The 18,445-nt window shown below is 36.6% G+C and overlaps 1 protein-coding gene across 2 annotated transcripts in view; it reads right to left on the bottom strand.

The window, feature by feature from the left end:
* The window catches only part of VAV3 (vav guanine nucleotide exchange factor 3), a 157,986-nt gene that overhangs the window by 80,993 nt on the left and 58,548 nt on the right, over nt 1-18,445 (bottom strand). For both annotated transcript variants that reach the window (XM_027742840.2, XM_027742841.2), the window contains exons 5-15: nt 16,682-16,790; nt 13,908-14,000; nt 13,741-13,809; nt 10,421-10,524; nt 8,356-8,455; nt 6,927-7,022; nt 5,216-5,284; nt 2,680-2,766; nt 2,165-2,250; nt 1,659-1,791; nt 1,218-1,327 (exon numbers count right to left, since the gene is read on the bottom strand). In XM_027742840.2, coding sequence (XP_027598641.1) covers nt 1,218-1,327; nt 1,659-1,791; nt 2,165-2,250; nt 2,680-2,766; nt 5,216-5,284; nt 6,927-7,022; nt 8,356-8,455; nt 10,421-10,524; nt 13,741-13,809; nt 13,908-14,000; nt 16,682-16,790 — 1,056 coding nt within the window. The remainder of the gene's footprint in view (nt 1-1,217; nt 1,328-1,658; nt 1,792-2,164; nt 2,251-2,679; nt 2,767-5,215; nt 5,285-6,926; nt 7,023-8,355; nt 8,456-10,420; nt 10,525-13,740; nt 13,810-13,907; nt 14,001-16,681; nt 16,791-18,445) is intronic.

The following is an 18,445-nucleotide window of genomic DNA, read 5'->3' as shown; positions in this document are numbered from 1 at the left end:
AGCACTCACTCATCACACATGAAGAGGGGCAGGGGGAACAGTCCTGCACAGAACTATAGAAATGTTGGGAAAGAAACAGGAAAAAAACCATAGCGCTCTCTGCCTCTCCTTAGCTCCTTGCCTGAGTTTTGGTTTGGTTGGTTGGGTTTTCTTGTGCACTGGGCCATGACACCCGAAGAGTGATAAATAGTTGCAAAGCAGAAATTGATAAATCTGAGATCCCCACTTTTCATATATGTTTTAAGTAAGTATAATTATGACATTACACAAAGTATAGCAGGGAGATCACAGGGACAAAAAGAGGCACACATGCAAATAAACATCTGTTTTCATTACAAAACACGTGCTATTTTTATCTTCAACAAAAATCAGCAAGATGGGAATCCTCATAACCAGGCTTTATTATATCTGTCCAGCCCAGACTCTCCTCCCTTATGTTTCCATTTAAATCATTAGCACTCATCGTACTAAGGTTTGTAAAAAATGTATACAGCTTATAAACAAGTTTCACTCAAATCAGCTCATAACAGTCTTTCTCCTGAATCCACATACCTTTACAACCACATCTCAAACCCCCATTATTAACGTTGTCTGTTTGCACTGGGATTATCTCATTCCCCCTCACATTTTTCCTTTCCATAAACCAAGCATCACCCTGTCATCCAATTCTCTTGTTTTAAATTTAATCAGAATACCTGAGGTGTCAATAATCATGTTTGCCTTTCTGACAAGAAGAAATCAGCCTTTTGAAACTAAATTTAATATGCCATGCAACCTGATCCAAATACTAACTAATAAATTAGTTAAAAGCTACTAGGAAAGGTGCCAGGATCCGCTCTCAAACCATCAGCATCACCTTCAGAAACACACTTCAATTAGTCAAAAATTAAAACGGGAGAGGAAAAAATGTCACTATTATAATAGATATTTATTGTTAATGTAATTAATATTTCCCTGTGGTTGCTTAAGACAGCACTACTAAAACAGTTTTAGCAGCAAAGCTGGAAAGTACTACATAGCCTAGAGTGCCCTCTTTCTTTTCCAAGAGGAAATTCAGGGAAATACTCTATTAATGAAGATGTCAATCAGCTGTTTCTCAGAATGTCAAATAAAATAGATAACTACACTGCATTAACACATGAAAGAAGCTCAGCATAATTTAAATTATATCCTTACATGACTAATGAATGTGATTCTACCTTAATAAAAATACTTACAGAGCCATCTGAAATTGTTCAAGCCATTTTTTCTTCAAGTCTTTAGTTTTGCAATAAACTTCTAAACCATTTTCACCTTGGATATGAATGAGGTAGAAGCCATAAGACCACTGCACAAAAAGATTTGCAATACAAAGGTCATCAGTATTGAAGAAAGGAAAGTGGAAAAAAAAATGAAAAATAATAAAGCATTTGTATGTCCTTTAATTCACTCATTTTGGGAACAGCAACATCACATTTTTATGTTCCTTGAGAATGACTTACTCAAATTATTTAATTACATCAAAACAAGCAAAAGCTGAAATTCCTAAATATTCACTTCAGCCTACATATAAAGCAAAGTTTCTTAAAGAAATTGTATTTACATTCTAAACTCCTGCAAAAAACTTCAAATTGTTAGTAAAAGTATACATTTTAATTGAATTAGCAACAAATATTTACCTTTTTATTTTCTTTATCAGTAGTGGGGTTGTTTGTAATTTTGTATTTCTGAAGATCTATTATTTCCTTCATTTCATAATTATCACCTCTTCGTTTGCAAACAATTACAGCTAGATCAAACAAGAATATGTGCCTACAAAAATACAGCATAAAGATGGTTAAAAATACTCCAGAAAGCTAACACCAAAAGTCTTATTTTACACACTTTTGCCAGTGGCACTTAAAATTTTGAAGATGAAGAACTAAACTACTGACTAATAAAACAACAAACACTGAAAGTCCTTTTGCTCAAGACTTACTACTTGCCAGGGACTTAGTGATCTTAGGTAATAATGTAATAGCTCATTTTCTATTAATCACTTTGCAAATTCACTTGGCAAACAGAAGATCAGCTCTGTCAATGCACAGTGAATGGGAAGTACTCAAGAATCACTGAGGTGACCTCAACTTTACCAAAATTTACTTTACAGGGTTTTAGCAGCAGATACCACAAGTTGTGCCATCACCTGTCTTGCCTCGCACGTTTGTCTAATGTTGTTATCCTAATTTCCCCATCACCTTGAGGTCTTCCATATTGTAAGAGGGAATGATTCTGAAACAGAAGTAATACGCATGATTCAATACAGCAAAATTGTGACCACTCACTCCTTTTACCCCAAAAAAAGGACTATGCAGACCAAAAAACATCATCTTATCCTCGCTACCATTTAAACTGCTATAAAGAATCAGTCCATTCTATTTTTGTCTTCAAATGGGAAAAGTTTTCCCATTACAAAAACATCCAAGTCACTATACAAATACATATCTTGAACTAAGCAAAAATATTTAACTACAGGCACCCAAAATAGTAGAGATTTCTGTACTTTAAATATTCATGTCATTCTAAACCAAAGCACATTTACATTAAATATTAACAAGAGTACTTATAATCTCATATGAAATTAGGAAAAAATGCATCTATCAATATTTTTTATCAACAGTGGTTCAAAAATGGCATATAAATTTTTAAAAAATCACATACCAAATTCTCTATTGATAGTTGAAACTGTCTAATTTCACGAAGAGTTTCATTATCTCTCTTTACTTCATTTACATATTGAGCCAAGTCCTAGAGTACCAACAGCAAAAAGGAGGGAAAAATAATTTTCTATAACAGGCTAATTAAATACATTATTTTGACAAATTTATTTCTAATTTTATCTTTGACTTATCAGCATATTTAGTAATTTCTTCTGAAATTACTGAATTAATGTTCAAGAATTACCATTATGCATGCCTAAATAAATATTTACAACTCTCTTCATTATATCTATTGAAACATACATTTAGTATCAAGAAAGAGGGAAACTAGTAATAAAGAGTAAAAAAGGTCTGATTTTTTCTGAATTTCATTAAGGTCTTATTTACAAGATTAAAGATGGAAATGTAATTTCTGCAGCACACTGCTGAAAAAGCAGTCAGCAACACTGAATATCTGAGGTAAATAGAAGCATAAATAGAAGGTAAATAGAGCATAGAGTAGAAAACGTATGTAAGGCATCTCAAAACCAGAATGTAAGGTGGAAACGTATCATAAACCTGGGTGCTCATTAGAAGAGAAGGAGCTGCAGCTCCAGTAGTAGGATTTTGCTCTTACTGTTGCACAGCAGAGAGAAGTCATTACACAGCAGATTTTAAAAGGGGCTTTAGAGGGGATATACTACCTGAAGTCACAGGTTGAGATCATTATTGTGCCCTTCATCAGAACATGTACTGTACACATTTCACTAAAGCCTTTAAAGTGCTCTGAACATGCTTGAGCAATAGTGACAATTTGCTGGGGTTTCTCTGTTTATGGTAGGAGATGAGGAGTGAGCAGGAGACGTAAGTGGTAAGGTCAGAGATGCTGAGAGCAGCAGCTGGAAAAGGCATTCAGATCTTCCTTGCTTGCTTTTAAAGTATCCCTTCAATATGGTCACAAATTTGGAGGGTGGGAGGACGATACATCTTCTTCCTAAGCTGATTTTAATCAGAATCTATGAATAGCTACAATCACTATGCTAGCTTCCCAAATGGATCTGTGCAGGATACATTCACGTCAGTCTTTAAAGTTAGTTTAGAAATTAAATAACCTCCTTTCTTGCTGCTAGAAGAAATCCAACAGCATAATCCTTCCTAAAAATTTCTTTCCTTAGGGGCAGTACCACTTCGCAAGCAGTTTTTCCAAAGACATTTTCTTTTCAAGCAGAGATATCAGGGTTGTTAGAAGCAAAACACCAATGCTGCACTGTTACTTCAACTACAATGGTAAGGACTACAGTAAATCAGGATGGGAACAATGCTGCAACCTTAAGGAGAGATGCTCATACCTTGGAGGTTTTAGGTGTTTGGAAGGGGAGGGATTGGGGGTGGGGTTTTTTTTGTTTTTTAATTGTCTGGTTATGTCCTGCCAGCCAGCACAAATCTGCCACAGCCAGAGGCTGGCGAGAGATTTCTTTGATTTTCAGTCCAACAGACACCAACAATGAAGCAAGGCAGCAAATGGGAATGAAAAAGCAGGGATAAATAAAAACCAGAATTATTTTCCTAGCCAATTAGCAGCAGCCAGGATGTACAGCTTGCCACTAGATGGAAGCAACACAGTGCCATCTATTTTCAGGCATCTCTCCGAAGGAAATTATCATGGTGTCCCTCTCTCTGTATTCACTGCACAAAAATGGATAACAAAAAGGGGAAACAAAATCTCATTTGTAAGCTGGTTGTTATTCCAGGCTTTCAAGACAGTCACAAAATATGAGACAGCTGTGTGACCCAAAACTAACTTAGTCTGATTCCAGCATCTTCTGTGGACCATACAGATTACAACAGAAGCAAACATAACTTATGTCATGTTGGCTTCTTTCCCCCTTTCCCCACCAAAGACTGAAAAAATTTCCCAATTCCAGCACATGAATGTCACCATTCATGCCATGAAGCTAACTAAAGCAGAACTGTGCTTCCTTCCTGAAGCTGTGCAGAAGAACACATAATAAACATAAGGCAGCACAGCTATTCAATAAAGCATTTGTTTGTACCACTTGCAGGTGAAGGTACGGTGACAGATATTCTACCTCCAGGGAGACACTACTGCTTTCAAAGGTAAAGACACAGAGATCATATTAAGATGAAAAAAACAAGTCTTGTAAACAAAGATAACTCTCCATCTCACTGGGAAACTACTGACCTTGATTTGAATTGATTTACAGTGGTAGAAATATTCCTAAATTTCAGAAGTGAGACCAACAGGATTGAAGCAGTTGTTTTTCATCTTATTATATGATAGCAAAATCATGCAAAAGTGAACTGAAATGGGGAAGTTCCACTTCGTAAACCCTCTACTTCAGAAAACTACTGAACTTGTTTCCTAGGCTGGAGCAAAGCCCTTGACTATATACTTGCCATGACACACAAAGCTCATGGTGATCTGTGAAAATACATTTGATTTGTGTAAAAAACATTATCTCCTCCAAGAAATACAGTTCTGAGCTACCATTTTAAGTGCCAATAGACGTAAATACTTCATTGCCATGAATACTCACCTTCATTGCATCAAGGGCCAGCTTTAGATTTGCTTTCTCCATGGGATCAGTAGTGTGCTTTACCAGCTCCTGTGGACAGAGCAGTTAAAACTTTCCACTCACTATTTGTCAGTTTATACATTGAAATTGTCAATGCTCATCCCCACCAAAAAAAAAAAAAAAAAAAAAAAAAAGAAGCCAAAACCAGAAAACACAACCCAAGAACTGGCATTTTCATCTCCACAGTGAGGAGCCTATCACTGAGTGGGGACTATTGCAGACAGATAATTGGCAAGTTGTTTAAGAATGATTGCTGTACAGCCTAAACACTGACTTTAGCTGCTAATGAACCATCACGAGAAGCTAATTTGGTCTGCCTAGCACTTAAAACTTGCCAAATCAGATCATTACTGTATGTGCATGCTGAAAGCCCAGGTAAATACTCGAGTTCATTTGTACACTGCTGTATAGTACATCATCCCATTCCAAAGCACTCACTTGTCTGCAGAGAGGGATGGATGCGTGCTGGCAATAAAACCTCAGCTAAATTGTGCACTGTTTAAAAGAAGTCACTGTCTCATCAAACCTAAGATAAATCTGACTCAGAAGAGATACTGAAATCAAAAGGTACATGTTCAAAGAATTCTTTTAGTCACTTCCCATATGGAAAATACAGGGGCTTTTCGGGCTTTATGAAGTGAAAACCTAACATCTTGGGGAAATAGGTCATTCCATCTTTGTAATTTGAGAAAAGAATCATACATTTCAGCTCACATAAGTTAGTAAAATCATGGGAAATTAAATAATAAGTATCAATACTTCACACTACAATTTGAATAATTTACTCATTTTTTTCTTTCCAAGTCCATAAAATATTTCTTTCTTGTACAACGTATACTATAGTGTCACACACAGCACAATGACATATTGTATATAATCTTTTCATAATATACATTGATTATAAAATCATTACTCATATCGTAAGATTTTTTTAAGAAGCTGTGCCACTCATTTTGGTTTCTTCCAATTTTCCACTGATCAAAATATTGATGACTCATTTACAGAAGTATTTCAAAAATTTAATACTGCAGAATGCATGTTGTTCTGCAGAGTCAAAATTATGCTCCACATAGAAATGGTAGATCTTTTTAAAATGACATTTTACAAGCATCAGCAGGGTTGACAGTCTAATATAGTAATAGATTTCTTTGCAGCTGAACTAATGAGTCTCCTGGCACAGCTATCAAATTAAATTTATAAGACTCTCCACCCTTATTACAGGACTAACTGCAAAAGCTAATGCTTTGTGGGCTATAACAAGGAGCATTTCAAAATAAATATGGCTTAATTGTAATTTATGACAGCAAAGAAATATCTTAAAAGTACACTATATGTATGGTCCAGTTTCCTCTTTCAGGGGGTAATGGTTCACACTTCAAAGTACCGTGATTATAATTTGGTACCACTAATCATTTCAAACATACCAAGAATTAAAGGTTCAGATATGGGGGAAACAACTGTATTTTATTCTTTTTTCCCCAGGTATGCTTCAGCTCTGAAGAACCATCTCTGTGAGAAACCTTGCACTTGACTGAATTTTATTTTGTAAAAATCTAGGGAAACATCAATCACCTTCCTTTGATAAAGACATTTAGCTCTCATTCTTACAATCCACTGACAATAAACAATCACAGTTTTCTCTCAGCCCCTTTAAATTTCAAAAATAAACTACCTGGAGCAGTAGGTGGTATTTTAGTACTCTCTGCATTGGAACCACTAGTAGATCTCGCAATGTAAATTTACCATTATTGGCCCTCTTGGAACATTCCTAGTTCAAAGCAGAAGAAAGAATAAGACAATAGAGCAAGAAAACAAAACTATTCAAGTGATATACATGACAATTCAGTGACATATAAGCAACTATATTAAACTGGTGATAAAGACTATCAACAAAATGAACAAAAACATTTAACATGGCAATAATTGCAAAGCAAAAAAGGACTGGGTCTAAGCACTTGTTTTTAGATATTTGAACATGCATGAGAGACTAGAACAAAGACAACAGAAATCAGTCATTCCATGCAATTTAAAAAAAAAATATATATATATATATACACTTATTTAAAAAAAAAAAGTTAAAAGATAATCTTGAAAACTATAGGTCAGTCAGTCTCACTTCAGCCTCTGCAAAAATTCCTGCAAAACTTGTGGAGCAAGTCCTCTTCTGGGCACATGAAGGAGGTATATGGGAATATCCAGCATGGATTTACCACAGATAAATCAATGCTTGACCTACTTGACTGCTTTCCACAATGAAATGGCTAGATCTATAAATGGGTGGGGAGAGTCTACCTTGACTTTTCTGAGTCTTTCAACATCATCTCTCACAGTATGGTAATATCCAGGTTGGGATGTTACGCTCCAGGTATATAAAAAACTGACTAGATTATGAGGCTCAAAAAGTGCAGTGACTAATATTTCCTGTACGACCTGAGGGACAGTTGCAAGTAGAGCTCTTGAGGGCTCTGCCCAGGCTCCCCCCCCCCCCCTTCAGTGTCTTTAGCAATGATCTGCAGGAAAAGGCACACATTACACACAGCAGATCTGCAGACACCACTAGACTGGAGGTGCAGCTGACACTCTGAAGAGCATGTCCAACAGAAACCTCACACTATGGCAAAGCCCTCCACCTGGTATGCACTCACCAGGGACATGCTCACCCTGAGGGCTCAGCAGGGGAGCAGCTCTGCTGGAAATGACCCAGGGGTCATGGCAGACAACCCTGTGAGGCCATGGGACAAGGGTTTGTTCAGCCCAGAGGTCCCTCCCAACCTGCACGATTCTGCAACTGTGTTCTAGATGAGATGTACTGATAACTAGAAGAGTATCACCAACGATCACCTCCTGGAAGGAAACCCTAACTCTGCAAATGTCAGTGGTAGAACTGCACTCACATCAGTACCAGGATGTGTACTGCAACAGTGCACACATTCATTTGATCAGAGGCTCCAAAAGAATGAAAAGAAACAGAAACACATTCACTTATCAGTCCAACTAATTTTGTCACCATAAAGTTTTTTTTACTTCAATGAAAGCAGGGCATATTCACAGAAACACACAATTTTATGTATGCATATGAGCACATTAAAAAATACTGATACCTCTAACTTCAATTTAACATCTTCTTTTGTCTTAGAGATATTGTCTAAGCACGATATCGCTATCTCCACTTGACTGCAGTACTGTCCATAAACAACCAACCTAAGTCAAAGCAAGAGATAAAGAATAAAAGGAACATTTGCTTATTTAAGAACAATCCTTGATCATTTTTTCACAAATAATTGTTAACAATCCTTCTTTCAAAAGGAGCAGTGCCTAAATAAGCAAGAATTGACTTTACCCAGTGTTCAATGGACAGCATGAATATAAGGAAGACTATTCAGGAGAATATATTTTGCCCTACCTTCAAAATGCTCTAAAATCATTGCAATTTCCTTTAATATTCACATATATATATGTTCTGATAAATATAGGATTCATTAAAAAAGCAGAATAACTTCTGTTTAACAGAACAACAGTCTGTTAGACTGTTTAACAGTATTTATAACAATGTAGATTTCTAAGGTTGTAAAGAATAAATTCTGTAGCACAGGCTTAATAGGATTAATTACAGCCATCCTTTAAAGAACCTGTATGTTTATCCACACTGATCCCATAGTTTCTATCAGGTTATATCATATGAGCTCTCAGATCAAAATAATAGTGCATGAAACCTCAAGAAATTTTTAACAGTTGTCAAGTGAAGCAATGCTTTCTGAATGAGCCTGGGTTTATGACAGGAGTTTCCTGCCTCCATATGGAATGCTTCCTTCTCCTAGTCCAGTGCAAAGAGTGCTCTTTTCTTTCACCTTTTCATATATTACTTCATATATCCTTCTGTATTCTTCAGAAGGATACTTTTTTGGGAGTTCCCATGAGCCTTCCGTTGTAGTCTCCTAGGTTTCTTTTTCTCTCACCTAACTTTTACCCACTCTTTTAATTCTTTTTTTTCACACTAAAGTGATGACATTGATTTAAAACCTACCATTTCTGATTACTTTTAATCACTATATAGCTAAGACAATCTACCTCTGTCTACTTCCTTCTTTTACAATATAAACATGGTATTTCTTCTCAGTGCCCTTTGTTCCCCTTTTTGCACACATTTCAGAATGACTGTTGAGAGATAAGCATTTTCCAGAACAACTACTTCTTCCCTAATTCTCTCCTACAGCAGCACAAAGTCTAACAGCCTGGGAAATAACTATGTCCTGCTCCAAACCAAAAGCTGAGACAGAGGGTCTCTGAAGACAGGACTGTTTATGAGCAGTCTGGGATACTCTCCTCCCTCAGAAAACTCTCCTGTCTAACGTTTTCCAGATGCTGCTGTCCAGTTTCTCACAAGCCTATTCTTACTGCAACAGTCCTCCTTCACCCATCACCCGCAGGTCTTTCCCACTCCGGTCCCAGAAGGAACCAATTTTTAACTAAAACCCAAGGGTTGCTTCAAGGTAGGTCAGCACTGCAGCCCACAGTACAAGTGTTTTTCAGCCCAGTACCACAGGCATGTAAGTCCATCTGTATAGTCCAACAGCTGTTCAGTGCTGGCAGAAGGAACAATCTGAAAAGGTGGGTAAAACAAACTGGCAGTTGGCTTGAAGGGCTCCCCTGTTACCAGCTTGGCTGCTTTCACACCTTGAAGGCAAAGGGTGTTTGCTTTACTGTCACACTTTGGACTGCAGGGTAAGGTAAGAGCACAGTCTCTTCTCTCTTCTCTTTTACACCTGCTTTCTCTTTTTTTAATTATGACCTCTTCTGCTTTCTTTAGTCTAAAATATGCCTAATATATATCCTTTTTGGTCTGTTAAACAATACAGGTACATGCCATAAAGCATCTGGGATTATTTGCGTGAAAAAATGTTGCGCAAAATAAGATATTTAAGTTTCCTTAAAAATATAGATGTTACTTGTCTACATAACAAATTGCCAAAACTGGGCTAAGAAGAGGGAGGTTCATATAACAATATGTTACATTTTGACTTCCAGGCTCAAAACACTAAAACTAGCTTAATAAGGACACCGACATGGAATTTAATCCTGTTTCAGAAATATTCATACAACAAAAATACAGTAAAATACCAGATTGAGCACAGATTAGCACAATTAGTAGGAGTGCTTAAATCTTACCTTTCCTTGTAGTTAATAAAAATTTGATATAGGTTCTGATCATTTTTGTTAACAATGGAGTCATTGATGTCCTGTGTAAGATTCCTGTGGATTTTCACCAAATCCTTAAAAACAGTAAGGGGGAGGGGGAAAGCTTTTAAAAACAGAATGGTTTAAAGCTTTGAATTTAAAAAAAAAATAAATTATTTCATGTTAGACCCATTAATTTCAATAAATCGGAAAACGGATCATTTGAGAGTAGAATCTAATTTCAAGGTTTGTGACATGTTCTACATACTGCAACACGAAAACCTAAACTCCAAGAACTACCTATTAGAGACTAATTTATTCTAGCTTCGACTTGCACTGTTAATTCACCTTCATTTTATAATGATAATTTTAAAATTAAGCAAGTCAAGTAAATGCTTTAGTGACAAGATGAAGTAATGATTCATGTCCCTGAGCTGTGAAAAATTAGTTTTGTACATTACATTGGTCAATTAGTGATGTCCTAATGCTAAATTAACTGCAATCATAATGAGTTTCCCAATACAGCACGTAACTAATGCCTGAGCGAAAGAAAAGAATACTGCAGAAAGATTTGCTCTCCGGTTATAGTTGCAACTCACCTTACTTGTTCACTATTATACATAGACTACAGGAGATTGCATCAGCCTTAACACTGTATGGATACTGTTAGAGAATTCACAAGAAACTAAGTTAAAACAGGTTAAAAAGTTTTGAAATCAGGATATCTGTAAGCAGTGTACATGCCACTGCAAGGAAAAAGAGAGGACTGCTTAAAAGAGAAAACCACTGAAGATGATTTAATGCAGTAAATTATATACTACAAAAATAATATGCAATTTTGAGTCGTGAACTACGTCAAAACATTTCACACTGATGAAGACTAAGAGTACATACAAGGTTAATCACATCACTGATGAGGGAGCAAAATCTTGAGACAGATCAAAATCAGTTGCTAGCAACTGTATGGACATACCCTCAGAACCTTAAATGACAGTACACAAAGACGTTATTACAGAAATGCTTCCCAAAGGATATATTATGGGAGCACATTTTCTCAGGAGCGCACAGGGACTCAACTAAGCAATATCCCTGAAAAACAGCTTAATGCTACAGGGACAACAGGTCTTTTTGAGTTTCTATCTCCAATTCAAAGTACAGCTTTAAATTAAACTGATGTTAACATCATTCACAGTTAATGTAGGTTCCAACACTTCGGTATCTGTTACATGCACTTTCATCTCTCTCTCTCTCTCTGTATGTCCATATATATAATTCAAATGCATCCATAAGTGCACATGCATATACATAGATGTACATACAAATACACATATACTTACATATAAATAGACATAGAAATACACAAATATAGAGCCATACACTCATTTTATAGGACAAAACTTTGAAATATGAGCCCTAGTGAAAGGCACTCCCTTTAGACTGGTGAGCATTTTGGAGTAATTGGTTTGGGTTTTTTTCTTAAAAATAAAGTATTTTTACATCAACAATTGATTTTGTCCAGCAAACATCTTTTGGAGAAGATTTAATGAATATAGCATCACCCTAAGGAAACGATTCTTCACCACAACCCTTTAACAGAGAAAAAACCATCCTGTTCTGAGAACACAGCACTTGTTCTCCACATTGCAGTTTGCTGCAGAGCTCTGTGTAACAGCTATTTTTAGTTTAAAACATGCTTCCACTGCCCTCCAGCCTTCCTGCTGAGGAACTGCCACACAGACAAGATCTGATCAGACAAAGCATTTGCAAGTATTTTTGGCTTAGGCAAGTCCTATATTTCTTTTAAGGTTATTGGATGCCTATGAAATGCTCCTGGAGTCAGAAATAAGCACCATCTTCTAACAGCAGAATACTGAATGCTGACAACAAAAAGCAAAGTAAAACAACTTGAACTTCTACTGTATGTCTCCCTAGACTAAAATAAACAGGTTTTGTTCTTTTTACTGTTCTTCTGTGATCCCCTTACATATCTTCAAGGAGTAGTGAGTAGGCTGACCTCTCTGCGATTACAGCATGCAAGCCTTTTTCGTACCCTTGTGTTTCGCGTTACCTGGAATTAGGTCTTTTAATAAACATAAGTCAACATGCCTGGGCACACAGAGCCTTAGAAAAGAGGTTTACAGTAACTTAGGTAGGGCACATCATGGTCATATTGTAATGAATAAGAAACACTAATGTAAGACAGAATATAAATTTGTTTTCAAAAGCAAAGGGATCTCTACGGGCAGCTGATGTAATTCAAGAAGACAAGTTGGTTACCGAGATCTGTGGCAGTGTTTTGGACTAATAGTCAGGAAATAACAGCAATTGAGAGTCAGGGTGAAAACCTTACTAGTGGGACAAATGTGGCAAAAGGTCAGGTATCATCATCAGTGTAATAAATGTCATAATTCAGTTTCTATCAGGACAATCCTGGAACAGCAACTAAAACATTCTTACAGACAGACCAGATTCCCACAGGATAAAATAAAACCCCCAAGATCTCCTCCTACAACTCTGAGAACCTGTTGGACACACCAGAGATGGTCAAAACAGAGGTGATATTTTACAGGCAATACAGGTTTGATGTGGTCCATCGGCCACACTCAGGGGACCCTTTCTTTACAGTAGGCCTCATAAAAGAAGATTAGTTTCATTTGTCTGTGTTGAGAGAGGCTTCAGACCATGTCTGATGTCTTCCTCTAAAATCAGAGAGAGTAAAGACATATGCTGAATACTTATATTAACTACAAATGTATGTAAATTGTCATAAGATTATTATTAAGCAAAAAATAAATGCAACAAAGTACCAATCACAGAAACCATGATTATTTCAGTCAAATAAGAGGTCTCCTAGATAGTTCACACAGGAATTCCTTATCCTTTCCAGCACCAGATTCCAAATCCAAAACCAAGTTATGTTAACTTTCAAGTGTCTTCAATGATGTCAGAGCCAGAGCAGTCACAAGCTTTTGCAGAGCAGCTACAGATACTCAGTACACAGTGATAGGTAACTTAACACTCACAACTTTGTACCATCACTAAAATACCAGCATTTATTTAAAGATAATCCATTTCTAGAAATTATTAGCTTTTAATCACTCACTATCTGACAGGATAATACTATTTATCTTACCCTATTCCCTCAAGCAGAAAGAAAAAATTGAATAGTGCACATCCTTATCATCTCATATCCACATAAACACACTGCGCACTGTATTTCAAATAATCATTTTGTACAGTAACATACAACACAAATATATCGCAATCAGCTCTGAGCCTTATATCTGTTCATTAAATATGCAATTACTCACAGGAATATTGATGAAAACAGTATCAAATTCTGATGCTGACAGAAATCTTTTCAATGGCACCATGAAAAACTGCAAGAAAAAGAAATTACATAAACATTGGCTTTAGTACTTGTATTTTCTAGACTGCTATGAAAATACATGTTACAACGCTGTAAGTCACATCTTACTTTCTCAATCGATTCCAGAGTTTCCGTGTATTTCTCTTCCGTTTGCTTTATTTCAGCAAGACAACAGCTTCTTATGTCATTTTCAGTATATTTCTGCAATTACAATGGAGTCAAGTTTAAGTCATTAACAGGCACCTAATGGATAACAAATGTTTTTATTTGTTTAGAATTATGCAATTAGGATAACTGCTTCCTGAAATTCTCTGAGTACTGCAGCCTCCAAAGATGACAGCAATAACCTAGAATATTTTAATGTTCAATTAGCTGATGACTTTAGTAAAATCAAAATAATATTATGAAAAGTTAATGTTTAGACATAAAATGCTGAAGTATCTGCATGTACTTTGGAAGCTGAAACACAAGGTCACATTTAATTTACATCCAGACTGAGAAATCTTATTTAAAATACTCAGCAGTTAATAAATCCATTAAACTTAATGGGGCTAAATCATGTAAGCAACTTTGCATTGCCATAAATATTGGATTCAGTCTAATCCCTGCACTTATTTACACTTTTTTCCCTTTTAGTTCTCAAGGGGGGGTTTCTCTTCAGACACAATAGGAGTATGTCCTCAAATCAGGAAGTGCAGTGACCTCCAAGTTCAGCTCTTACATATGTATGTGTGTGTCTCCAAAGAGACCCTGGAAGTTTTCCATGTAAACCACCAGACTCATAGAAAATCAAAGTAATTATCAGCCCAGAACTTTAAAAAAATAGTTTACAAGCAGTCTTACCAAAGATCAGACCTACAGCATTAGCATCAATAACTTGAAGCTTCAATACAATCTGATTTCAAATAAAAGAGTAAACAACTGGAAGAAGATATGGAATCATTTGTGTCAAGCAAGACTTAGAAGATCTGGAGACAGACAGGTCAGCTTGGAGACCTCACATAGTAACTGGACAGGCTCTTGTAATTAAAAGCAGTAATTAATCTAAAGTGTTTTCTCCTAAACCAATAAGCAACAGTACTATCACATCCTTTCTGAAACCTATTTATGGATTTGTATTATCCTTCAGCATATCCCTGGTTGTTTCTTACCTATTTTCACCCAGTGTAGGGAATCCATATTGCTACATGTTAATACACCTGATGACTAGATGTTATTCACATACAGGGGGAGTCAAGACTTGAAATTTAGTACTACAGTTCTTTCCACTTAAGGTGGGGGGGGACAAAACAAACAAAAATAAACTTTTGAACAAAACACTTCTCTCTTCTAAGAGCAGCAAAACTTTTAAACTTGAAATTTTAACAATTAGCTACTGCTGTGTTCAAGAGCTAGACTCCTTCCACTCCCTCTCTCTACTACCGGGCTACCTGACATACATGCTAAGCACACCACAGTAAATAGCAAGCCACACTTAAACCGTCCATGAGCCACATACAGCCCCTATGACACCGCTTGATCACCTCTGCAGAGTGGGAAATGTACTCCTACCACCTCAGCTAGATGCCAAGTTGCAAAGCAGGCACAGAAAGCTTGGTCACTGCTCACACTTGTTTGCTGCTTTGACCAATCTCCTTTACTCTTCTCTGTCTCCACATGACTCTACAAGCAGCTCCTGCAGGTGGAAATGGCTTCTCACTCTCATCTACCACGTGCTGCAATCTCAGAAATGCTTCTTGAAAACCAAGTTCATGCAGTTTTTTAATTTTCCCACAACAAATGTTAAGGTGCCACCTTCATCAGATGCAGACACAAGTAACCATTTTGCAAAAATACAATCTTATCAGAAGAACTGTACTTTGCAAGCATCATCATCTGATGATCACCCTTATCTCAAGTCTTTAGTCCCAAGTTCTTTGGTAGGAGGAAGCAGACATTGTCACAGTTAACTATAGTTAATTAATCTCAATAAAGTATTAGAATTTGATGTTATTTAGACTTTCAGTTATTTTTTACCTCTACCTCTGTGAGCCCAGTACTGTTCAGATGCCTTGCAGTATTTGCCCCAATACTGCTGTACTCAATATCTTATATCCATTCACAAAATGTGGGTGCTTTTGTTCACCAGCTCTCGTATGTGCAATGCAAACAAATCCTGGGATTCCACTTAAAACCATTCACTTCAGTTTTGTGCTCACCTAACCCAAAAAGATCATTCTCACAGACACTTCTGGCAGAAATTAACATATCAATTTTTCTATCTGTACCATAAACTTCTAGAATTTGAGTGCAATAAAAAAAAGGAGAGAGGGAATAAGAAATAATGTGCAAATAGCAATACAGATGAGAAGAACTGCCTTCAAAGGTCAGCTACTGCTAGAGAAAACTTAGTGGTACAGTTTACTTCACAAGATAATGGCAACCTAATGATCAACAAAAACTACATGGCTGAATAAGCAGGAAATTCATTAGTATGAAACAATTCTGTTGTCCTTGTTAAGTAAGTTGTCCAAATTATGGCTCAAACAACAGCATTTCACAATATTTTAACAATTTTGGAGGCAGGACACTTTCAAGTAAGCAGTTCCATTAATTGCTTTTAAAACAGCTGGTAAGTTTTTCTACTCATAACTAGCCAACTTAAATTACTGTATTTCATTTAAAAATTATATTTCTTTCAAAAAATTACCATAGTTAATGTTTGACCCTTTATCAAAACAGCCTGTGAAGTCTTACACAGGACATAAAGCACTGGACATGAGAACTCAGGATGCAGTTGAGCATGAGTGAAGTTTCAATGAAACTAGCTATAAAGAGATAATTTCAACTTTCAAAAAGATAACTGCTATTGTTCCAAAGTAGCATGGAATTGGAAAACATACAGGTTGCTGTGCTGCTTCATCTTTCATTAGGTCTTCATAAACCTCTCCACCTTCATCTTCTCCATAGACACAATCATACAAGTCTTCATCTTCATCAACACCAGTTTCACTGAAAAGACAAGACGAGGAAAAAGCTGCAGCATAGCTGCAAGGGACTACTTCTCATAAAACAAGTTTCTACAGTAAACAAACAGATTAATTATTTGAATATCTAATGAAAAGAACTCATTAAGGGAAATTAAGACCATTAATTTTCTTTTCTCAATGCATTTAAAATACAATTGTACAAAATCAACACAATACTGAAGACTACATGAATTTAGAACCACACGGGACCTAAACCATACAGCAAAAGCAATACATCAGGACAGTTTTGTCATGAGCTACTATCCAGATGTCCTCTTCTCTTTGACCCTTCTCCCAACACATCCAGTGAAGAGGAGCTGCCTCTCCTTCCTGCCTGGCATCCCACTTCACTGGGATGCCAGGCGCTGTTACAGGTCTTCTCTCTGCCTAAAGAAAGGATTATCTGGGGTAAAATTGCTTAGAGCACGGTGCTAATAACACCAAGGTGTAGGTTTGTGATCCCCACATGGGCCAATCACTTAAGAGTTAAACTCAATGATCCTTGTGGGTCCCTTCCAACTCAGAAGATTCAGTTATTCTGTGATTCTGTGAAAATACACTAAAGACTGCAGAGCCAGCACCTGAGACTCTGTCCCTCCACTCCATAAGGCAGTATCTTAACTATCGCATGGCAACTTTCAGCTACTTGAAAATTAAAAAAGTAACCTATCAAACTGAAAATTATAGACAGTTCACCAGAAATGTTCTCTTAATACCCAGACTACAGAAATAAGGCATAAATTAAGGCTCAACTCTACCCTCAGCTAATTCAGGCTTCATTAGAGTTAGTCCTGCTAGAGTTTTTCCTACTTTGTGCTAGTATCAAGCCCATAATATCTTTTACTCCTATTTCTCAGGATATGTCTACAAAAGAACTCTAAAAGATATTGAAAGCACTCCAGTCACAATAATAATACAGAAACTGGATCAGATGTGCTGACAATTTTGAGATTTTTCCTCTTGGAAGACAACACTGAAATCCTTCAGAGTAAAAACCAACAGGTTAGTCTAACATTTCAGCTCACAGTGATGGTATGCCAGCTCTTCACATTATACACTGGCAGCTGTCAGATGCAGCAGACACACTCTATTTTACCACCTCTGCTCCAGGGAACAAAAGCTGGCAAAAAACAGAGTACTTTACTGCAGCTCTTTCTGACAAGACTTCTTCAGACATCATTTAAACTCAGGAACAATTAAATTAATTTCAGCCAAATACACTCACTAATAATTAAGAGAAAGTAAAAAATGTGGACCATTTGCATCATTCAGTGACACTTTTGTTTCTTAGTCATTAATTGCTTTCTCCACAGTTGAGACAGCATGCAACTATCAAATTTCAGTTAATAATATTTGTCATTTGATGCAAAAGAAGAGCTACGAATATCAATTTATTTGGTTTACTAACTTTTTTTTTTTAAAGACTGTCTTCCAGTACTGAATTTATATACCTATTTAAGAATTGGTAGAAATATTATTTTCAAGCAGTGCTAATGCCACCACATCTAAGAGATGAGGACATCATCTCTAGCCCACTTGGATCTCTCAGAGGAGACTGCAACTCCTACCTTCTGCACCTTCAAGTACACAGAGTGAAAAGCAATTATCCATGAGACAGCTGCAGGAAACAAGGACAAG

This window comes from Pipra filicauda, unplaced genomic scaffold (genome assembly GCF_003945595.2).
Source record: "Pipra filicauda isolate LSUMZ 115617 unplaced genomic scaffold, ASM394559v2 scaffold112_size3218982_pilon, whole genome shotgun sequence".
NCBI lineage: Eukaryota > Metazoa > Chordata > Aves > Passeriformes > Pipridae > Pipra > Pipra filicauda.
This window is presented reverse-complemented; position numbering and strand designations above follow the sequence as displayed.